Source organism: Myodes glareolus, chromosome 22, assembly GCF_982192425.1.
Source record: "Myodes glareolus chromosome 22, mMyoGla1.1, whole genome shotgun sequence".
NCBI lineage: Eukaryota > Metazoa > Chordata > Mammalia > Rodentia > Cricetidae > Myodes > Myodes glareolus.
Genome location: NC_142047.1, coordinates 23,377,875 through 23,402,224, shown reverse-complemented (window position 1 = coordinate 23,402,224; position 24,350 = coordinate 23,377,875). Strand labels below are relative to the sequence as shown.

Below are 24,350 nucleotides of genomic sequence, written 5' to 3'. Positions count from 1 at the left end.
TGCCATGGGGGAAGCCCCCCACTCACAAACTTCTTCCCTATCAAGGGGTGTCAGTTCAGACTGGTATGGGCAATACAGAGAAGCCAAGACTTGATTCCTGGAGAGGAAAAGGTGGGGACCAGGAGACCACTCATAGAGAGAGGGCAGGAAGGAATCAAGGAACTAGCCTAGAGTTGGGATGTAGGATCCACACTGTGGTCTTGGGGCCCATGGTCTAAATGGGGATATAGGATCCATACTATGGCCTTGGGGCCCATAGACCTAGAGTTGGGATGTAAGATCCACACTGTGGTCTTGGGGTCCATGGTCTAGGATTGAGATTTAGGATCCACACTGTGGTCTTGGGGCCCGTGGTCTAGAGCTGGGATGTAGGATCTACACTGTGGTCTTGGGGCCCGTGGTCTAGAGCTGGGATGTAGGATCCACACTGTGGTCTTGAGGCCCATGGTTGGGCCAAGTACCTGCCATGGATGTCCTTTGAGACTCCTCACAGTGAACATGCAGGTGGCCATGGCGGCCCAGAGAAATTGGTGTGGCCAAGTTTATCCTTAAATTTGGGTGGACCTGGCAAGGGATCTAGGCATTCCCTATCTAGGCTTTCTGGAGCCCCAGAGACAAAATCTGGTTAAGTGTACTGGTGAAGAGGTGGGTGAGGGAACAGTTCTAGGACACGTTCCTCCGGCTCCGTCGTATGAGGTTGGGAGGCAGCCTGACAGTCAGAGCTGCTGTTGAACCTTCCTCTTAGGCTGCTGCTGGACTCAGGCCTGCCTGGCTGCTGTTTCCCAGGGCTGTAGGCCTGGGAGCCCCCACTGAACCTCTGTGTATTTCTCTTGAGTGTTCCCACTCTTCTGTAAACAATCTCTTATTACAAATTTTTCCCAGTTACTCATTGATTTCCTGCCAAGATTCTAACTAGTAAAGAAAGCACCCCCTAGGGGAACATCTCAGGGGTAGGCAGGGCCCCAGGGCCGACTAGAGAATCTGTGGCTAGGTACATCTTCTCCCCATTCCAGACAGCTATGACTTCCTCAGATTTGGGGGTCACAGGTGAGGAAAGAACAAGTCAATGGAGAGATGAATCGACGCACTGTAGCCGTGGTTGGTGGCATCCATGTTGGGCGAAAGGGGTGACGTCAGCTCTACCAACCCTGCAGCCTGTCCAGACTATGCACAGGACTCAACCTGCTGCCTGGTCACACACAGCTCCTACACTCTTCCCCTCTCTCTCTCTCTCTCTCTCTCTCTCTCTCTCTCTCTCTCTCTCTCTCTCTCAGATGGGGTCTTATTATGTAGTCCTAGTTGTCCTGGACCTCACTATCTCTCTGTAGATCAGGCGGGCCTGGAACTCAGAGATCCACCTGCCTCTACCTCTGCCTCCTGGGTTCTGGGATAAAAGGCATGTGCCACCATGCTTGGCCTTTTATTATTTTCTTCTTTTTTCCTTCCTTCCTTCCTTCCTTCCTTCCTTCCTTCCTTCCTTCCTTCCTTCTTTCCTCCCTCCCTCCCTCCCTGTCTCCTTCCCTCCCTCCCTCCCTCCCTCCCTCCCTCCCTCCCTCCCTCCCTCCCTTCTTTCTTTCTTTCTTTCTTTCTTTCTTTCTTTCTTTCTTTCTTCCTTTCTTTCTGCTGCTACCTCAAGACTTTTCCTGCATTTTAATTCTTTAAATGATGCAAACCCGGCTCTTCAGTATGATCTTAAGATAAACCAGCCACATTCTAGCAGCATCAAGTCACTTTTGTTCTCTTCCAAATACTGCTTCCTGAGCCAAACTGTGGGCACCAGATCAGCCCTGCTGGTGCCGGGACCCCTCTTCTATCAGTAAGTCCCCCAGTACTTGTCACTGCGTCTAGTTCTAGGTTTGTCTGTATTTCTTTGACCTCACAGCGCCTTATCCTCACCCATTAGGACTGTGTTATTCTGAAGCAGCGGTTCTCAACCTTCCTGTGGCTGTGACCCTTTAATACAGTTCTTCATGTCATGTGACCTCAACCATAACATTATTTATTTTTATTGCTACTTCATAACTGAACACTGCTACTGTTATGAATCGTAATATAAATATTTGATACACAGGATATGGGATCCCAAAATGGGTCACAACCCACAGGTTGAGACCTACTATAGAAAATAGAGACTTGAAGATTTCTTTTTTTTTTTTAATGAGATTTTTTTTATATTTATTTATTTATTTTGTATACAATATTCTACCTGTGTGTATGCCTGCAGGCCAGAAGAGGGCACCAGACCCCATTACAGATGGTTGTGAGCCACCATGTGGTTGCTGGGAATTGAACTCAGGACCTTTGGAAGAGCAGGCAATGCTCTTAACCTCTGAGCCATCTCTCCAGCCCGAGACTTGAAGATTCCTAATAAGAACTTTGTGTTGTGTTTATATTTCCTCTCCTCTTGGAAGCTAAGCAGGGTTGGACCTGGCTAGAATCTGAATGAGAGACTGTCCAATAAGCCTGGTTAGAGTAATTTAAAGAGCACTTATGGATTATCTGCTGACTGCCCCCACACCATGGCTGAGAGGGAAACGGTCTTGAGTCCCTGATATGTGCCAGGGACTGTCCTAGACACATTCAGGCTCACAGCAGCCCTATGGAAGAGACACAGTTACTGTTCCTTTTTTTTTTTTTTTTTTTACAGATGAGACATGAGGTACAGTCGGCCAGTTGACATCCCAAGTGTAGGAGAGGGTCTGGCTAGGCAGACTGTCTCCATAGCCAGTGTTCTGAGCAACTTCACCAGGCTGTTTTACGATGGTATACTTGGCACTGACATTTCTGGAAGTAAGCAAGCCATTCCAATAATGCCCACACCAAAACGCTTAATTTGCTATAATCACGTCTCACCAACAGAGGCCGACAATCGCCCCTGTTCTGCACAGCCCCAAGGGTGAGAACGCTCAGGAACAGGGCAGGTGTGACTGAGGATGCCATTTCACACATGACTTGAAAAATAGAAAACTGCAAGTTAAAGAGTTGTTTGTCAGGCCAAGTGAGGACACGGTGTTCCTGTTCCTTGGCGGCTTGGCAGCTGGACTCCAGAAATAGTTATAAAAGAGCAGTGGCTGGGTACTTATGAAACATTGGCACCATGGCTTCTAGACCAGGACTGAAAACATCACAGCCTTGGCCGTGCCCCAGAAGGCTTAACCCAGATTCTCTTGGGAGGAAACGGCAGCGGGAACAACATGCCAGCCACACTGCACAAGCATGCAGTACCAGTAGGAGTGTAGATCTGCTTGAGTTGGTTTCCATGAGAACCGTACACCTTCATGGCACTCCACATCAGGGACTTGGGTACCTCCACCAAACACCACCAGGTTCCTTCTGTCACCAGTACAGGCAGTCACATGATTGTGGGCTAGTTCCAATTACCAATTGGGATAGAAAAACTCTCAGGAGTGGAGGCTGGGCATAGAGGAAGGGTGAGCATAAGAGAGAGAGAATGAACTGGAACAAAGTACAATGAGACATAGATATGAAAATACCATAAGGTAAGTATCACTGTGTAACCCAAAATGAATAGTGGGGCTGACAAGGTGACTCTGTCAGCAATGACTGTGCCTCCAAAGCACGAAAGCCTGAATTTGGATTCTTGTCACTCATGTAAGAAGTTGGGCACAGTGGCAAGTGCCTGTAACCCCAACACTGGGAGTGGGGACAGGTGGATGCTGGTCATTGGCCAGTTAGCCAAGCTTAATTAATAACTTTCAGGCTCAGTGAGGGACCCTGTGTCTACAAATGCAGGTGGAGAGTGATCCGGAAAAGATAGCTAATGTCTACCTCTGGCCTCCATGAACCTATGCTGCACATACACACACCTACACCGAACATACCAACACCTACACGAGCAAATGCACACACCACCCACACACGACAGCTATAAAATAATAATAATTTTAAAAAATAAATAGTGCTTGGGCTTGAGACCCAGAAGAAAATGATGGAGGCCATTTTATTTTTTCCAAATGATTTTTTGTACGGTGTTTCCATGGCTTGTAACCTTTTGCATCCATTGAAATCAGTTTCCTGGGCTAGAAATGTGGCTGCCCAGTGGTAGAGCACTTCCCTAGCAAGGCCATGGGCATGATCCCAGCACAGTGAATAATTAATTAACTTAACTCATTAATTAAGATAATCGCAAGTATCCCAGGTCCATGAGACTAAACTGCTGCTGTCTGTGGTCCCAAGAAGGTGGATTCCAGGTCTTTGTTAATCTAAGAAATCTGAGTAGCGCCAGGCATGGGGAGTGGGATGCTGGTTGAGACTTTCTTAGTCTCTGCAGTGCTGCAAGCAGAGTAGCCAGAATGGAGTCATCTGAGTGAGGCACGTGACCTCTGCCCATCCCCCCCCCCTCAGAGGGACACAAACTCCTTCCACTTACACCAAGTTGCAGGCTTCTGTTTCTTTTCTTTTTAAAATATTTATTTATTGTGATTACAGTGTTCTGTCTGCATGTATGCCTTCAGGCCAGAAGATGGCACCAAATCGCATTACAGATGGTTGTGAGCTGCCGTGTGGTTGCTGGGAATTGAACTCAGGACCTCTGAAAGAGCAGTCAGTGCTTTTAACCTCTGAGCCACCTCTCCAGCCCCTGGCCTTCTTTTTCTAGCACACAACAAGCTGTCCCCCACTGCCAACCCTTTGCTCAAGCTGTGCTTCCTTAGGATTGTAGCTCTCAGGTGTCTGTGCCAGAAGTTCCTCATTCAGGCTAGCCTCTGCATTCTCAATGAAAGCCATTCTCTGTTTAGAGTTTGGTTTTTGTTTGGGCATGGTCTTGCTCAGCAGCCTTAAATTTATAATTGCCCTGATTGAGCCTCCAGAATATTTAGGATTGCTGGTGTGTGTCATCATGTCTCATTCACTTCTGCTTCTGCTTCTTCCTTCTCTCTCCTCTTCACCTCCTTTTCCTCTTTCCCTTCCTCTTTTTTAAAACAAGATTTTCTGTTCTATAATGATCCCTCCCTAGTGTTTTGTGAGCTCCATGCTCCTCTCACCACCAAGAGCCTCAGACTTAAAACTATGTACACAGTTAGTGCACTATCAGTGGCCCTTGTACACAGTCAGTGCACCATCCATGGCCATTGTATACAGTCAGTGCACCTTCAGTGGCCCTTGTACAGAGTCAGTGCAATATCTGTGGTCATTGTACACAGTTAGTATACCATCAGTGGTCATTGTACAGAGTCAGTGCACCATCAGTGGTCACTGTACAGAGTCAGTGCACCATCCGTGGCCATTGTACAGAGTCAGTGCACCATCCGTGGCCATTGTACACACTCAGTGTGCCCTCTGTGGCCATTGTACACAGTCAGTGCATCATCAGTGGTCATTGTATACAGTCAGTGAACCATCAGTGGTCATTGTATACAGTTAGTGCACCATCAGTGGCCATTGTACAGAGTCAGTGCATCATCCGTGGCCATTGTACACAGTCAGTGCACCATCTGTGGCTGTATATATACTGTGTATATACTGTGATACAGATATACAAGATAGCTATAATCATCAGTTCACTGTTGAAAAGTAGGAGAAATTCCTGCCTAGCTAATAAAGGAGAGTCAGTCAGAAGATTGCAGAGCATTGAGCACCCAGACTCCTATTCTCACTGCTCCTACCCCAATTCCCTTCACCCAGAACCCCTACAACTCAACCAGAACACCTATAACTCAACCAGAACCCCTACAACTCGGCCAGAACCCCTACAACTCAGCCAGAACACCTATAACTCAACCAGAACCCCTACAACTCAGCCAGAACCCCTACAACTCAACCAGAACACCTACAACTCAACCAGAACAATTGTAACTCAACCAGAACACCTATAACTCAACCAGAACACCTATAACTCAACCAGAATACCCATAACTCAACCAGAACAACTGTAACTCAACCAGACCCAAACCTCATACCAAGTCTCATTCTCACATACCAAGAGGTAACTGGAGCCTGAATGGTCTACATGAGTTTATATTTTTATTTATATATTTCACAGGAAAAGGAATGTAGCATGTGATGGTTTCTTATCTTATTGTATGTGTTTTTACTTATTCTTTGAGAATTTCATACAATGTATTTTGATTATATTCTTTCCCTTATTACCAAACCTCCTAGATCACCCCCTACAACAGACCCAACTTCATGTTATTTCTCTAAAAAAAATATCTAAACAAACAAACAAACAAAACCCAGAAAAAAGCATGGAGTCTATTTTGTGTTGGCAAACTACTTCTGGGCCCGAGGCTTGCCATGTGACACACCATTGGAGAAAAATTATCTTCCCTCTCCCAGCAGCTATCAACTGCAAATATTTTCTGGGTTAGGGTGGGACTTCGTGACCATGATGGTTAATTTTAGTTGTGAACTTACTTTAATCTGGAATCAAGAGTCTCTGAGAAGCATTATCTGGGTTGGCCTGTGGATGAGGCTGTGGGAGATCGTCTTGATTTCAGTGATCAATGTGAGAGAAGCTAACTAAAAGTGGTGGGGTGCTATTCTCCTAGGTTGGGTTCTGGACCATATTTAAATTTGTTGTTGTTGTTGTTGTTTTGAGGCAGGGTTTATCTGTGTGATAGTCCAGTCTGTCTTAGAACTTGCTTTGTAGACCAGGTTGGCTTCCAACCCACAGAGCTCTGTTTGCCTTTGTTGCTGGATAAAGGTGTATGCTCCCATGTTTGGCCCATATTAAAAATTTTAAATAGGAGAAAGTAGGCTGAGCACTGTCAAACACGAGTGAGTGCATTTGTTCCACCCTACTGCCAAGTACGGACATACTACAAGCAGCTCCCCCAGGCTTCTGCAGCAGTAATGCCCACTGTAAAGAGCTGGAACTGAGAGCTGAAATACATCTTTTCTCCCCAACGCTGCTTCTGTCTGTCAGGTATTCTATCACTGCAACCAGGAAGGAAACCAGCAAGCAAAGAGATGAGGGTTGTGTGAAAACCAAATCAGGCTTTGTAGATGTCATGATGTTTGGCACTGTCCCATATCACACGCAGCAGTAGCATTTGCTTAAAGCCCCTTTGCAGACACGGCCCTGGACAGCAGGCTCTGGGGCAGCTCTGCTTCCCACCCCACAGGAGCCGTTCTGGAAGCCATGCTCCATCAGCAGACTGTTGGGGGAATTGTACTAGGGAAAAAAAAGCTGATGAGCCCCACCTGAGTGCCTTGGCTGAGTGCCTGAAGTCAGCAGCAGGAAAAATGGGGACAAATAACCCCCAGATCTGGACACTTATGAAAGTCTTCCAGCATCAGGACTGAGCTGCCCGGCACACACTCCCCGGGCCTCAGTGTCCCAGGTCTAAAGGACACTTCCTGCTCTGGTCCTTAGCCAGCTGCTGAGGGAAGATGATGAGAACAGGAAGGGGGTCACAGACCAGCCTGCCTGATACTATTTGGGTCCCCTGCTCTGACTTAGCGCTTATCTAGTACCACTCATGTTTTTGCCCTGTGCAACCGCAGGAAAAAGATTGGCGAGAGCTGGGAACACCAGGCCATACCAGGATATCTCCTATAGCAGGGCCAGACCTGAGAGTTCCTGTCTGATTTAGAGGTGAGAAAGGGGCCCATTCTTTTTTCTTTTCTTTCTTTCTTTCTTTCTTTCTTTCTTTCTTTCTTTCTCTCTCTTTTTTTTTTTTGCCTGTGTGTGTGTGTGTGTGTGTGTGTAGTTATAGACAGGGTTTCTATTTCTGTATCCCTGGCTGTCCTGGAACTCTCTCTTTGTAGACCAGGCTGGCCTAGAACTCATAGAGACCTGCCTGACTCTGGGATTAAAGGCATGTACCACCATCACCCAGCAAGAGGCCCATTTTTATGTCCCCTCATTTGAGAAGGGCAAGCGCCCTTCAGGTTTACCACTCAAAGGAAAAGTTTCAGATGCGAGAGCTAGTTCATGCTGACAGTAACTGAGGTCAGAACCTGAGGTCCTCAATTCAAAAAGGCGCCTTTTTTGCCTTCCACCTACACTGAGTCACCAAACCTGCACAGAGACCTGAATCCAGGGAGATGCCCCCAACCAGCTGAGTGATGTGAGGTGAGGTAACCTGGGTCTCAAGTCAGAAGTGTGACAGGGAGGAACATTCAAGGTGAGCATGCTCTCAGGAACGGGGCTAGAAAGAAATCAGTGGACAGAGTTCACTGAGCTCAGAACCCAAGATGACTCTCCTCATACCCAGGCACATTCAGTGCTGCTGCTGGGAACTAGGAATCCTAAGGCCCATCCCGGGGGCTCACATCCCAGGGGTTCAGGGGCTCTAAATCCAGACCATTGAACATGGCATTCCAAGGAAGAGGGGGTCAGGTGACCAACAGAGGGCAGATGAGAGCCTGGAGCGGGGCTGCTTCCTAGAAGTATCACCGCTTCTGCACCCAGCACTGTGTCCTCCTGAGCTGAGTCATTCCCACCTGGTCCCGGGTAGCGCAGAGTACACAGGAGCAGAGCTCAGGATCTGAGCACACGTACATGGATAACAACCTCCCTCCCTCCCCAGCCCCATGCTGGCTTTATCACCTGCAGCTGTTTGCTTGCTCCATGGCCTCCTTGCCTCCCGAAAGTTCCATTCCAGTTCCTTTAAGTGTGCCGGCCCTCACCCTAACCAGCATTTCATGAAACTAATCCTGCCAGCCTGCCCACCATTATACCGTGATGGATGTCACCTTACCCTGGCTGGGAATACATGCTCCCTAATTGCTGGGTTCAGACGAGTTGTGAGGGATTGGTCTCTGGTGTCACCTGTGTGTCCTCCTGCATTGTCTCTCTCTCCCACACCAGCCATACCTCACACTTGACCCTGTTTCTCTTTTGCACAACTAAAGGCAGGTGTGGAAATCTATTCCATGTTCTGGAGATAGCCAACAGTGGAGGGACCTATGGGTAAAGAAGTTAATACTAGTTCATGTGGAACTTTCCTGGGACTCCCCTGGCTTGCAGGCTTCACTGCATTCCAAGACTCTGACATGCAGTGCCTCCTCAGGAGCCAAGGGCCACATTCACAGCCTCCAACAAGAGAATGTTGTCTCTAAGTCTTAGAACATTCTGGCCAAGGGCTATAATCTGTTTTTGCTTTTTTAATATATACATATATGTGTGTGTGTGTGTACATATATACATACATACATATATATGTGTATATATATACATGCTTTTTATTAGTATAGATATCTTAGATAATACTATAATCTTGAAAGGAGGTTCACACTATCACATCAACAGTGAATTTCTGACAGAGGCAAACTGAGCACCATAATTTACACACAGAAAGACCATGCTGGAGGACAGCAGAAGTTTACTAAGGGTGCACAATGTATCTGAGAAGTTCTTAAGCCTCATCCTCGCCCTCCTCCTCCTTGAACTTCTCCTGCTCATCAGCGGTGGCATCCTGGTACTGCTGGTATCCCGACACCAGATTGTTCATGTTGCTCTCTGCCTCGGTGAACTGCATCTCGTCCTTGACTTCACCTGTGTACCATGCAGGAAGGCCTTGCGCTGGAACATGGCAGTGAACTGCTCCGAGATGCACTTGAACAGCTCCTGGATGGTGGTGCTGTTGCCAATGAAGGTGGAAGCCATCTTGAGGCCCCAGGGAGGGATGTCACACACGGCCGTCTTGACGCTGTTGGGGATCCACTTCACGAAGTAGCTGCTGTTCTTGTTCTGCACATTGAGCATCTGCTTGTCCACCTCCTTCATGCACATGCGGCCATGGAAGATGGCAGCCACGGTCAGGTAGCGGCCATGGCGCGGGTCACAGGCGGCCATCATATTCTTGGAGTCGAACATCTGCTGAGTGAGCTCAGACACTGTCAGGACCCGGTACTGCTGGCTGCCACTGCTGGTCAGGGGTGCGGAGCCTGGCATGAAGAAATGCAGGCGTGGGAAGGGCACCATGTTCAGGGCCAGCTTGCGCAGATCTGCATTCAGCTGGCCTAGGAAATGCAAGCAGGTGGCTGACACCAGGTGGCTGAGGTCACCATATGTGGGTGTGGCCAGCTTGAGGGTGCGGAAGCAGATGTTACACAGGGCCTCATTGTCAATGGAATAGGTTTCATCTGTGTTCTCCACCAGCTGGTGCACGGAGAGGGTGGCATTATAGGGCTCCACCACGGTGTCAGAGACCTTGGTGAGGGTGCGACACTGAAGGTGTTCATGACGTGGTCTGGGTACTCCTCTCGGATCTTGGTGATGAGCAGGTTCCCATGCCTGAGCCTGTGCCTCCCGCCGCCCCAGTCAGTGGGTCAGCTGGAAGCCCTGGAGACAGTCACAGCTACAGACTCCTTCCTTACTACATCCAGGATGGAGTCCACCAGCTCAGCACCCTCTGTGTAATACCCCCTTTGCCCAGTTATTTCCTGCACCACTCTGACCGAATCCAAAGTTGTCTGGCTTGAAGATCTGGCCAAAGGGTCCTGACCTCACTGAGTCCATGGTGCCAGGCTCTGGGTCCACCAGGATGGCCTGAGGCATATATTTGTGGCCAGCAGCTTCGTTGTAGTACACATTGATTCTCTCCAGCTGCAAGTCACTGTCACCATGGTAACTGCCAATGGGGTTGATGCCGCGCTCGTCGCTTATCACCTCCCAAAACTTAGCGCCAATCTGGCTGCGGCACTGGCCTGCCTGAATGCATACTATCTCAGGCATGGTGCTGGCTGCAGAAGGGGTGGGGGCTTTGGCCCTCAGTGCAGTGGTGGATGGAGGGCTAAGGAGCTACAGGACCTCAGGACTGGAATCTGAAGGCTCAGATTCATCCTGAATGGAGGTGGGGGTGATGTGGGGAGGGCTGAGATGTGTGTGGGTGTGCGTGGGAGGGGGAGGCGAGGAGGAATGATGATTTACGCAGATGTGGATCTTAGTTGTGACTTGGAGCCCACACTGGTTATCTGGTGTCCTTTCAGGATTCTGGGACCCCGAGGTCTCCTTGTGGGGATGTCTCTGCTAGCACTGTTCACAGTGTGTGGTTCTCCCAAGGGGAAGTCTTCAGCCTCTGTCTGCAATTCACACCCTCAGGGAACATTGTTCTAACTACAGTGCACATGGTTGAGCCTGAGCCAAAATTCTTACAGGGAAGTAGAGATCAGGCTGAGCTACAGAGCAAGGCTCTACCTGAAGATGAAAGTGTATGTGTATCTTGACTTTCCCCACTCCCGGCCATTGGTTTGGAAAGTTTCCTGTTGATCCTAATACAGGGGTTTGCACTTTGGCTTAATTTTCTCTGTAATTAGCATCATTTCAGCTACGAAGGCTTAGGTGTTGAAAGGGATTAAGATCAAAGTCTCTTCCCCATGTCGAGTCTGAGAAGCCCCAAGTAGAACTGGAAAAACCCTGGAGAGTTGGATTTCCCACCCCAAAGTCTCCTCCAAGTCAGCCCTCCTGAGGAACGAAAGCAGGTCTGGTCGGAGAGGCAGAGAAGGAAAGTAGAAGATGGAGACGGCTCCGCACTGTGCACATGCTCCGTGATGGACAAAAGAGCTCTGCCCCCACCAACAGCTGCTTCCCCTTCCTCGTGCGAGAGATGAAGGTCAACGTGCCTTACCTGTGTTGTTCACATATGGTGGGAGTCTAACATTTGAGTTCACAGCCCATGTCTCTTCATTGGTGTTAAATCACTCACCTCAGTCCGTATCCCAAGCCACGCAGAGACAACCAGGTCAGAATGAAGTCATCAAATCTGATTGTCTTTCACTTACTTGTTAGAAAAGACCATAGACAGCCAATATGGCAGAGTAGTCGGAAAACCAATTCAGTTCTGTAGATGCTGCTCCCTTTACTGTCCTGACACCTAAAACCAGTGACAGCCAGTGCTCCTGTCAGATGCCCATCAGCAGACACAGCCCCGGGCACCAGACGTCCCTCTGTAGATATACCCATAGGCACCAGACGTCCCTCTGCAGATCCATCCCTGAGCACACTTGGAGCAGCCCACTGGGCAGCAGACATAGCAGTCTGAGAAAGAAGAGGTATGGAGAAGGGAGGCAATGCTTACCCCTCTAGGAAGTATTTGTTCTTTGTTTATTTGTTAATTTATGAACAGGATCTGACATAGCCTATTTTGGACAAGAACTCATGATCCTCCTGCCTCGACCTCCCAGGTAGGGCTATGAATGACATGCAGTAGCACCATGCTACAATGAGAAGAAATTTTAATGAAGACCTGGGCTCTGACTCCCCTGAAAGTCCAGATGTGGTCTTTAGGGTTTGCATCCCAATGGAGATAGACTGCTTGGTTTAGGGACTAAAGACAGTGCAGAAATCTAGAGTGGGAACAGAATGATCTTCAGGGATTAAAGGACAGTCAGTGTCCCCAGAGTTACAACTCAGAACAGTAGTGACTTCTCTGCCAATCTGGTCCTTAGCCCCAGATCCCTAAACCAGCCCCCACTCCCTCTGTCTGCTGGAGGTGGCCTTTAGTCTTTGAAGCTACAGGTGCCTGAGCAGCTGCAGGGGCTGCCTGTGGGGTAGAGAAAGAAGTAGTGAGATAGAGACTCAGGCAGGAGCCAGGAAACAACCCCTGAGGCCAGCACTCACAGCTGTGCAGGTCTGGGCCTTGCTCTTCCTGTCCCAGATTGAACACATAGAAGCATGCCACTGGGCTCCTCCTCCCCTCCCCCCTTGCTTGCTGGGAAGCACAGTCATTCTCAGGTAGTTTTCCTGCTGGGACAGAAAGCAAAGTACTCCAGCCACGGTGGGTGCAGACAGGTGGTGATGGACAGACAAGACTCCACTCTTTGCTCCCCAGAAATGAGAGCCTAGAGAAGAAAGGGGATAGGAAAGTTGATAAGCTCCAAAGTTGGGTGAAGCTGATGAGAGATAAAAGAGAGAGAAAGACAGACAGAGAGGGGAGGGGAGAGAGAGAGAGCAAGAACTAGCAAGACATAGTAAGGAGTCCATTTTATTCAGATATGAAAATGTGTCCACTGAAGTCACTTACTAGAGAGGCACTGGAGCAGTTGGGTCCATAGCCAGTGAAACTGAGTTGAGATCCAATGGAACCAGCACAAAATCCGGGTTCTGGGAGGAACGTGGAAGCCCAGGAACCTGCCTGCTCACTTTATACACAAGGCCACCACGGATGTGAAAAACTCCTGCCCTGACTTTCCCCCACATCTCAGCTGTCTATGTTGTGCAGAATGCACAGTGAGGACCCACTCGTCTGCTCCCTCATTGCAGAAGGGCAAACACACTCTCTTATTAACCCACAAAGGAAAAGTCACACACGCAAGAGCCAGCCCAGCATGACAACGATTTAGGATATGACCCGAGGTCTTCATACCCCCAGAGGCACCTTCTCAACCTTCTACACTCCAGGTCTGCACAGACCTCTGGGTGCAGCCAGCAGCACCTGACCAGTTCAACGATGTCCTTGAAAGGAGAAGGGGTGTGGACGGGGGAAGATATGAACTCTGGACCCCAATCCCTGAATTTTAACAAGGCTAGATGGGCAAGGCGGCCCTGCGTTCAGGAGATTTACCAGAAAGCAAGCAGTGGACAAAGTGAGTCCACTCAGTTCAGAACTCAAGATGTGACCTCCTCTGGCTATGTCACATGGCAGCTGGGAACTGAGCACCCTAAGACCCATGCCAGGTACCTTACACCACACTGGAAGTCCTAAGCAACAATTTGAGGAGGCTGAGGCCCCACTGGGCGGTGAGTTAGGACAGAATAAGACTGGCAGCTTCCAAATTTGCACTGGGCCCATTGAAATCCACAGCACTCTTCTTCCCAGCCCAGGTAAACTGTGACCCTCATCACACAACTAGTTGTAGCTGAGCTGAGTGCGAGCTTCCCCCCAGGTGCAATCTCTGCTTGCAGAGTGCACCTGGCCAGGATGTTCCTTCTGAGCTGGCCCCTAGGCACCCGGCAGGAGGCAGGGTTTTGAACTCAGCTCTAATCTGTGTGCAGTCATTCAGCTTCTTTTTTGTGGTTCTAGCAAATTCGGTAGTGGAGGTGGTGGGGGTGTTTGCTGATGTCACCTTGGCTTCTAATACATTGCCTGTCTTTGTCCCCACCTCTATTTTGGTCTCTTTTCTATTGTATCCAGTATATTGTATCCAATAAGAAAAGAGACATAGTCATTTTTCTCTGTCCTATATTCTCCATGCAGTAGATAGACAAACAGAGCTTCTTGGCCTAAAACTATAACAATGAGCCCTTCCCAGTTCATAGACAGCAGTTTTTTTTTTAAGCAAAGCACTCCATTTAGAGTCAGAAGATTATATACGTGGGCAGCTGCCTCCAATCCCTGATCATGCCGCTGGAATTTAAAAGAGAAAATTCATCCTGGCTTTGCACCAGATTTCACCTAAGTCCCAGCAGTGGAGTCCACCCAGGGGGTGGTCTAGTGCTGCTGGGTTCTATCCCTGAGCTCCTTTCTGATCTCTGGTCCAGTGCAGCTCCAGATGTATGCACACAGTTACTCCATGAGCAGCAGTGAGGAGTGGTTACATTAGATTCCCTGCGTCTTCATATATTTATTGTTTTCCTTGGAATCTTCAATATATGGTTTTCAAACTCTTAGAATTCATTTTTTTAACCAATAATAGCATTTGAGAAACATCAGGTTTGAGGTGCATAGAAAATAATAACTGTAAGGGTCAGGTATGTGACTCAATGAGTAAAGTGTTTGGTGCTCAATCTTGAGGACCTGGGTTTGAATCCCCAGCTCCTATATGAAAAGCCAGGAGTGGTGGTCCAAGTCTGTCACCCGGGTATTGAGATGAGAATGGGTGGAGTGAGCTGGGTACCCAGAACAACTGCTCACCCAGCCTGACAGAAATAAATCAAGTTCTAATTTAAACAGAAGACCTTTTCTCAAAAAGTAAGGGGGTCACTGAGGGGCTGGTGACAGAGGCCTTTAATTCCTGCACTAAGGAAGCAGAAGCTGTTGGATCTCTGTGAGATCCAGGCCAGCCTGGTCTACAGAGTGAGTTTCTAAACTGGTTCCTATGCTACACAGAAAAACCCTGTCTTGATGAAAAAAAGAGAGAAAGAAAGAAAGAAAGGAAGGAAGGAAGGAAGAAAGAAAGGAAGGAAGAAAGAAAAAAAGAAAGAAAGAAAGAAAGAAAGAAAAAAGTAAGGTGTAAAGTGCTCCAAATTCATCATAGTCCATGTGTATGTACATCCACACAAATACCCAAGCACATGTATGTGCACACAAACACACACAGAAAATGTGCATGTACAATAAAACACACACAAAAGCACATGTGCGTGCATACACGCACACACCTAAAGTGAAAACAAACTATTAAGAACATCTAAGGATGAAATATCTGTGTGGTTGGTATTTGGGAGCACCTATATACTGAGATAGGGTCACATGTACCTCAGCCTCTTTTGTACACCTACCATCCTGCTCTTACTTCTTAATGCTGGGATTGCAGGCTGAGCCACACTTGATTCTACATCACATTTAAGTGACCTGGGAGCACAGTTAATCCTGTAATATAAGGTCCTTGGGAAACTGAGGCAGGGGAATCAAAAATTCAAGGCCAGATTGGGCTGGAAATTCTAGACAAACCTAAGAAACTTGTTAAGATCTGGTGTCAATGCCAACATCAAAGACCCTCCAACATCTCTCCACCAAGAGAAAAAAAAAACATTCAGTGTGAAGACCCAGTGTTATGCTCAGAACTCTTCATCCCTTTATAACCCACAGTGTGAGCTTACACTGGATTAGAAAGAAAATGTGAATAAAGGATTGAGCCATTTCTATGCATCTACACATACACACAGAGACACACATAGACATAACCCGGCACACAGCTGTGTCTTCCATTAAGAGGAAGTTCATGACATATTTCGACTCTCTACTAAGACACTTCCTTCTCTTTTGTGCCTGGGGTTGAAGAAGTTATGAGACCAGAACCAAATTACTGTCCCATAAAGTTCATCTGTCACCGAGTTCCTTATTTCTAAGTCACACAAGAAAACCAGAGGTCAAATCAAATTGGATTTTATTCACATATTTCACAGAAAAAGGAGGTTTAGTTATCAGTGTAGAGCTGTCTGAGAATCTCCGGGTTGGTCCACACTGTTTGCACGTGGGAGCCGCACTGTCCTCCCATCAGGCACAGCACGTGCACTTGTCAGAGGCCCCTTTGCAGACACAGCCCTGGGCACACTTGGAGCAGCCCACGGGGCAGCAGGAGCAGCAGCCTGGAAACACAGGAGAGGAAGAGGTCAGAGCTGCTGTCCTAGGAGCTCCTGCCACACAGGCCCTGCTGAAGACCTGCTTCTTCCCCAACAAGATGGGAGAGGAGGTTGTCTTAGGAGAGCTCGGGCCAGAGCTACTAGACTGGCCCTGGGAGCTGTAGAGCATAATGCTTTGAGAAACAATTGAACTGCCCTGAGCAGCAAAGTACATTTCTCAGAGCCAGCTCTGTGTGGGTTCCCGCTGAACCTTAGCCCCCACCCCAGCTCTCCTTCCCCACTCACTCTTCTTGCAGGAGGTGCACTTGCAGTCTTTGCAGCTACAGGAACTGCAGCGGGTGCAGGAGCTGCCTGTGTGGAGAAAAAACACAGCAGTGAGTAGAGAGAAATGCAGGATCTCAGGCAGGCCAACACCCTGTGCCCTGCTCTGTTCACTAAATCCACTCTGGATGCCAGGAATCCTAGCTCCACCTTATACAGGACAGGGTAGGTCTTGAGTCTTTGATTCCTGAGTCTCCAAGATCCCTCACCTCTCTCCTTGTCTAGGCAATTTATAATACGTTCAATAATGCTGGGGCCCAACCCAGATGCCCCCACTACCTGGATGATCAGAAGTCAGACATTTGTGTCACTAAATACTGCCTCCAACTCTGACAAAGGAGCCGTTCTGACAATATTCCTACTCCAAGGATAGATGAAGGTGCTTGCAAAGGGGAACGCGAAGAAGAACCGGTGTGAATCTACAACTAAAGCTGCTTTTCCCACCAGTTCTCTGGACTACATGCTCCACGACTACAGGAATCCTGTCTGCGATCCAACCTGGCAATTCTAAAGTCCAAGAACAGGTTGTCTCTTACCAGTGGAGCAGGAGCAGCTGGGGTCCATTCCAAGATGTGGTGAAGCTGGAGCTACAGAGCAAGGGACTAGGAGGCAGCCAGGCTGCTGGAAGTCATGGTGATCCCTAGCAGGCAGCTGCTTTCTCATAGTCCTGGGACAGGTCCGGGTGCAGAGTTTGCACCCAGCCATCAGCTGCACTTGTCTTTGCTGAGTCACACGAAGTCATGCTCCCTAACTGCTGAGCTCTGATGAGCTGTGGGGCATGGTCCCTGCTCTCACCTGCATGGGGTCCTCCTGCATTGTCTGCCTCTCCCACACCAGTCATCCAGCACATTTGTCCATATTTCTCTTTTGTACCACCTAAGGCAGATGTGGGAATCTGTTCCATGCTGTGATCACAGCCAAGGTGGAGGATTTGTTATTTATTTCTTTATTAATTTATATACAGGGTCTGACATAACCTATTTTATACATGAAATCATGATCTTCCTGCTTCTATCTCCCAAGTAGGGATATGAATTACATGCCTGCAGCACCATGCTACATGGAGGAGGCATTTTAATGAAGGCCTGGCACTGACTGCCCTGAAAGCACAGATATAAACTTTAGGCTATACATCCCAATTGACCTGCCTGGTTTACTACCTAAGAACAGTGAAGAAATGTTGGAGTGGGAGCAGAATGGTCTTCAGTGTTGTCAGCCAATGTCAGTCAACCAATGTCAACACAATGGAATTGACAGTCAATGTCAGCAACCAATTTCAGCTGAATGGAAGCTTGTTAAGATCCAAAGTGTAATGAAGCTAATGAGAAAGAGAGAGAGAGAGAGAGAGAGAGAGAGAGAGAGAGAGAGAGAGAGAGAGAATGAACATGAATCATCAGTGGGCTTCTAGCAGAGAGAGAGAACCAACAACACATGACAAAGAGGCCACTTTAGTCAGAAAGGAAAATGTGTCCCCTGAAGTCCTTTACCAGCGTGGCACTGGAGCAGTTGGGTCCATTTCCCATGAAAATGAGTTGGGATCCAATGGAACCAGCACAATATCAGGCTTTAGGAGGCACATGTAAGCCCAGGAATCTGCCTGCTCACTTTTTACTTAAGGCCACCATGGATGTGCAAATGTCGTGTGCAGACATTACCCCACATCTCAGCTGGCCTGTAGCTGATGTGCTGTGCAGAACGTGTAGTGAGGACCCAATATTCTGCTCCCTCATAGCAGAAGGGCAAACAAACTCGGATTAACCAACAAAGGAAAAGTCACACAGGCAAGAGTCAGTCCAGCATGACAGCAATTTAGTTTATGACCTGAGGTCTTCATTTGCCAAAAGTTTCCTCCTCAGCCTTCTGTCTATCCTAGAGATACCCCGGTTATGCACAGACCTCTGGGTACAGCCAGCAGCACCTGACCAGTGATGTCCTGGAAGGAGAGAAGGTTAGCATGTGTGCGGGGGGGGGGGGGGGGGGGGATATATGAACTCTATACCTCAGTCCTTGAACTTTCAGAAAGCTAGACAGCCTTCAGTAGCTCAACCAGAAAGCAAGCAGACAACAAAGTGAGTTCACTCAGTTCAGAACACAGTATGTGACCTCTTCTGCCTCAGGCCCAGTCTGAACTGAGAATTCTAAGGCCCATCCCAGGTATCAAACACAAGGCTGAAAACCAAAGCAACATTTAGAAGAGGTTGATACCCCCCCCCCGCACCCCCCGGGTGGCCTTAGGAGAGAAGGAGCCTGGAGCTTCCAGGCCTGCACTGGGCCAGGTGCAAGGGCCCCGCCCTCTGTGCAGCAGCAGTGACCTGGTGCCCACAGTCACATAAGGGGTGTGTCTGAGCTGAGTGCAAGCTTCCTGCTGAGCGCAGTCTCTGAGTGCAGAGTGCACACCTAGCAGGTGTTCCTTGTGGGGACTTCCTCAAGCAGCCTGTGGGGGGTGGAGTTTTGCTCTCAGCTCTAAGCTGTGTGCAGTCATTCCAGTGTCTGTTGGCCTGTTCTAGCACATTAGCTGAGCATCCCTCCCTCTTAGAGTTCCAAGAACCTAGTCGGGAACGATTCCCACATTCAGCCCTGCACTATGGAGTTCACCTTGATTATTCCAAAGTCTCTTTACCTCATCTGGAGATGCAAGTGTGAGTTGGAGAAATGTTTATTGATGTCACTCTTGTTTCTACCCCATTGCCTGTCTTTGTCCCTGCCCCTGTCTTTGGTTTCATTTTCCTTGTCCCCAGCAAGAGGACAGACACGGGACTTTGTCTCTCTCTGTCTTCCAATTCCCATGCAATAGATAGACAGGCATGTGTTCCTGGCTAAATAGTAGCCGGTGAGCCCTCCGTGGTCCACCCAAAGCACTTCACTTAGAGCTAGGTGATTACATATGCGGACAACATCCTCCAATCCCTGGTTATGCCTCTGGAATTTGAAAGTGGAAATTCATCCTGACTTTGCAAGGAACTTGCACTCAGTCCCAGCAATGGATCCCTCCCCGGAGGTGGTCTAGTGCTGCTGGGTTCCATCCCTGAGCTCCTTCCTTTCTCTGGGCCAATGCAGCTCTGCATGTATGCACACAGTCACACCATGAACAGCTGTGAGGAGCGGTTACATTAGATTCCCTGTGTCTTTATATATTTATTTGTTTCATGTGAAATCTTCTATATCTGGTTTTCCAACTCTTAGAATTCATTTTTTTTTTTTACCAATAATAGCATTTGAGAAACATCAGGTTTGAGGTGCATAGAAAATAATAACTGTAGTGGTTAGGTATGTGGCTCAATGAGTAAAGTGCTTGGTGCTCAATCTTGAAGACCTGAGTTTGAATCCTCAGCTTCTACATAAAAAACAAGGAGTGCTGGTACAATCTGTCACCCCAGTGTTGAGATGAGAATGGGTAGAGTGAGCTGGGTACCCAGAATAAAAGGACACCCAGCCTGGCAGAAATAAAACAAGTTCTACTTTAAACAAAAGATCTTATCTTAAAAAGTAAGGGGGTCACTGAGGGGCTGGTGACAGAGGCCTTTAATCCTGCCACTAAGGAAGCAGAAGCTGGTGATTCTCTGAGATCGAGGCCAGCTTGGTCTACAGAGTTAGTTTCTAGACTGGTTCCTATGCTACACAGAAAAATCCTGTCTTGATAAAAAAAAAAAAGAAAGAAAGGAAGGAAGGAAGGAAGGAAGGAAGAAAGAAACAAACAAACAAACAAAGAAAGGAAAAAAGAAAGAAAAGTAAGGTGTAAAGTGCTTGAATTTCACCATAGTCCATGTGTATGTACATCCACACAAATACCCAAGCACATGTATGTGCGCACACACACACACACACACAGAAAATGTTCATGTAGAATCAAACACACATGTACATGTGCGTGCATACACACACACATACACACACACACACACACACACACACACACACCTAAAGTGAAAACAAACTATTAAAAACCTCTAAGGTTGAAATATCTGTGTTGTTGGTATTTGGGAGCACCTATATTCTGAGATAGGGTGACATGTAGCTCAGCCTCTTTTGTCCACATACCATCCTGCTCTTAGTTCTTAATGCTGGGATTACAGGCTGAGCCACACTTGATTCTACATCACATTTAAGTGACCTGGGAGCACAGTTAATTCTGTAATATAAGGTCCTTGGGAAACTGAGGCAGGGGAATCAAAAATTCAAGGCCAGATTGGGCTGGAAATTCTAGACAAACCTAAGAAACTTGTTAAGATCTGGTGTCAATGCCAACATCAAAGACCCTCCAACATCTCTCCACCAAGAGAAAAAAATAACATTTAGTGTGAAGACCCAGTGTTATGCTCAGTACTCTCCATCCCTATATAACCCACAGTGTGAGCTTACACTGGATTAGAAAGAAAATGTGAATAAAGGATTGAGCCATTTCTATGCATCTACACATACACACATCTACACACATGTGCACACAGACACACATAGACATAACCCGGCACACAGCTGTGTCTTCCATTAAGAGGAAGTTCATGACATAATTCGACTTTCCATTAAGACACTTCCTTCTCTTTTGTGCCTGGGGTTGAAGAAGTTATGAGACCAGAACCAAATCCCTGTACCATAACGTTCATCTGTCACCGAGTTCCTTATTTCTAAGTCACACAAGAAAACCAGAGGTCGAATCAAATTGATTTTTTATTCACATATTTCACAGAAAAAGGAGGTTTAGTAATCAGTGTAGAGTCGTCTGAGAATCTCCGGGTTGGTCCATACTGTTTTCACCTTAGAGTTGCACTGTCCTCCCATCAGGCACAGCACGTGCACTTGTCAGAGGCCCCTTTGCAGACGCAGCCCCGGGCACACTTGGAGCAGCCCACGGGGCAGCAGGAGCAGCAGCCTGGAAACAAAGGAGAGGAAGAGGTCAGAGCTGCTGTCCTAGGAGCTCCTGCCACACAGGTCCCACTGAAGACCTGCTTCTTCCCCAACAAGAGCAGAAGGGGGTTGTCTTAGAACAGCACTGGCCTGAGCTACTGCAGTGGCCCTGGGAGCTGTTGGGGATAGTGCTGGTAAAGAGTTGAACTGCCCTGGGCAGCAAAGGACATTTCTCAGAGCCAGCTCTGTGTGGGTTACCGCTAAATCATAGACCCCACCCCAGCTCTCCTTCCCCACTCACTCTTCTTGCAGGAGGTGCACTTGCAGTCTTTGCAGCCACAGGAACTGAAGCAGGTGCAGGAGTTGCCTGTGGTGGAGAAAAAATACAGCAATGAGTAGAGAGAAATGCAGGATCTCAGGCAGGCCAACAGCCTATGCCCTGCTCTGTTCACTAAATCCACTCAGGATGCCAGGAAGCCTAGCTCCACCTTATACAGGACAGGGTAGGTCTTGAGTCTTTGATTCCCGAGTCTCAAAGATCCCTCACCTCTCTCCTTGTCTAGACAATTTATAATACGTTCAATTATGCTGGGGCCCAACCCAGATGCCCCACTACCTGGATGATCAGAAATCAGACATTTATGCAAGTAAATACTGCCTCCAACTCTGACAAAGGAGCCGTTCTTACAATATTCCTACTCCAAGGATAGATGAAGGTGCTTGAAAGGTGAATGCTAAAAAGAACCAGTTTGAATCTACAACTAAAGCTGTGATTCCCACCAGTTCTCTGGACTACATGCTCCACGACTACAGGAATCCTGTCTGCGATTCAACCCGGCAATTCTAAAGACCAAGAACAGGTTGTCTCTTACCAGTGGAGCAGGAGCAGTTGGGGTCCATTCCAAGATGTGGTGAAGGTGGAGCTACAGAGCAAGGGACTAGGAGGTAGTTAGACTGCTGGAAGTCATGGTGCTCCCTAGCAGGCAGGTGCTTTCTTATAGTCCTGGGACAGGTCCGGGTGCAGAGTTTGCACCCAGCCATCAGCTGCACTTGCCTTTGCTGAGTCACACGAAGTCATGCTCCCTAACTGCTGAGCTCTGATGAGCTGTGGGGCATGGTCCCTGCTGTCACCTGTATGGAGCCCTCCTGCATTGTCTGTCTCTTTGAAGCCAGCCTGACAGCACATTTAGCCCTGTTTCTCTTTTGTACCACTTAAGGCAGATGTGGGAATCTGTTCCATGCTGTGATCACAGCCAAAGTGGAGTATTTGTTATTTGTTTCTTTATTAATTTAGAAACAGGGCCTGACATAACCTATTTTATACATGAAATCATGATCCTCCTGCCTCTATCTCCCAGGGAGGGATATGAATTACATGCCTGCAGCACCACGCTACAAGGAGGAGGCATTTTAATGAAGGCCTGGCCCTGACTGCCCTGAAAGCACAGATATAAACTTTAGGCTTTTCATCCAAATTGACCTGCCTGGTTTACTACTTAAGAACAGTGCAGAAATGTTGGAGTGGGAGCAGAATGGTCTTCAGAGTTGTCAGCCAATGTCAGTCAACCAATGTCAACACAATGGAATTGACAGTCAATGTCAGCAACCAATTTCAGCTGAATGGAAGCTTGAAGAGATCCAAAGTGTGATGAAGTTAATGAGAGAGAGAGAGAGAGAGAGAGAGAGAGAGAGAGAGAGAGAGAGAGAACATAAACCATCAATGGGCTTCTAGCAGAGAGAGAGAACCAACAACACATGACAATGAGGCCACTTCATTCAGAAATGAAAATGTGTCCCCTGAAGTCCTTTACCAGTGTGGCACTGGAGCAGCTGGATCCATTTCCCATAAAAATGAGTTGGGATCCAATGGAATCAGCACAAAATCAGGCCTTAGGAGGCACATGAAGCCCAGGAATCTGCCTGCTCACCTTATACTTAAGGCCACCATGTGTGTGCAAATGTCATGTGCAGACATTACCCCACATCTCAGCTGGCCTGTAGCTGTCTGTACTGTGCAGAATGTGTAGTGAGGACCCACTCTTCTGCTCCCTCATGGCAGAAGGGCAAAAAAACTCTTGTAATAACCCACAATGGAAAAGTCACACAAGCAAGAGTCAGTCCAGCATGACAGCGATTGAGGTTATGACCCAAGGTCTTTATTCACCAAAAGGTTCCTCCTCAATCTACCCTAGGGCCACCCCGGTTATGCACAGACTTCTGGGTGTAGCCAGCAGCACCTGACCAATAATGTTCTGGAAGGGGAGAAAGTTAGCGTGGGGTGGGAGGATATGAACTCTATACTTCAGTCCTTGAACTTTAAGAAAGCTAGACAGCCTCCCATAGCTCAACCAGAAAGCAAGAAGAAATAAAGTGAGTTCACTCATTTTAAAACACAGTATGTGACCTCTTCTGCCTCAGGCCCAGTCTGAACTGAGAATTCTAAGGCCCATCCCAGATATAAAACACCAGGCTGAAAACCAAAGCAACATTAGAAGAGGTTGAGGACCTCCTGAGTGGCCTAAGGAAAGAAGGTGCCTGTCAGCTTCCAGGTCTGCACTGGGCCAGGTGCAAGGGCCCCGCCCTCTGTGCAGCAGCAGTGACCTGGTGCCCACAGTCACATAAGGGGTGTGTCTGAGCTGAGTGCAAGCTTCCTGCTGAGCTTAGTCTCTGAGTGCAGAGTGCACACTGAGCAGATGTTCCTTGTGTGGACTTCCTCAAGCAGCCCGCGGAGGGTGGAGTTTTGCTCTCAGCTCTAATCTGTGTGCAGTCATTCCAGCATCTGTTGGCCTGTTCTCGCAAATTCGCTGGGCATCCCTCCCCCTTAGATTTCTAAGAACCTAGTCGGTTAGGATTTCCACAGTCAGTCGTGCACTATGGAGGTCTCTTTGGTTATCCCAAAGTCTATTTACCTCATCTGGAGATGCAAGTGTGAGTTGGAGAAATGTTTATTGATGTCACCCTTGTTTCTTCCACATTGCCTGTCTTTGTCCCTGCCCCTGTCTTTTGGTTTCATTTTCCTTGTCCTCAGAAAGAG

The 24,350-nt window shown here is 47.9% G+C and overlaps 2 protein-coding genes and 1 pseudogene across 2 annotated transcripts; all 3 read right to left on the bottom strand.

Moving 5' to 3' along the window:
* Positions 1–9,126: 9,126 nt before the first annotated feature.
* LOC125396685 (tubulin beta-2A chain pseudogene) lies at positions 9,127–12,599 on the bottom strand (annotated as a pseudogene).
* Positions 12,600–15,940: 3,341 nt separating this feature from the next.
* LOC148118483 (metallothionein-1-like) lies at positions 15,941–17,194 on the bottom strand. Its single transcript, XM_087900228.1, has 3 exons — positions 17,011–17,194; positions 16,439–16,504; positions 15,941–16,159 (listed from the first exon to the last, which is right to left on the bottom strand). Exons 1-3 carry the CDS (start codon positions 17,177–17,179, stop codon positions 16,068–16,070), a joined length of 327 nt encoding a protein of 108 aa, XP_087756354.1. The 5' UTR covers positions 17,180–17,194; the 3' UTR covers positions 15,941–16,067.
* A 3,927-nt stretch (positions 17,195–21,121) lies between these two features.
* Positions 21,122–22,383, bottom strand: LOC148118482 (metallothionein-1-like). Its single transcript, XM_087900229.1, has 3 exons — positions 22,189–22,383; positions 21,618–21,683; positions 21,122–21,341 (listed from the first exon to the last, which is right to left on the bottom strand). The coding sequence occupies exons 1-3, from the start codon at positions 22,355–22,357 to the stop codon at positions 21,250–21,252; spliced, it is 327 nt and encodes a 108-aa protein (XP_087756355.1). The 5' UTR covers positions 22,358–22,383; the 3' UTR covers positions 21,122–21,249.
* Positions 22,384–24,350: the final 1,967 nt, after the last annotated feature.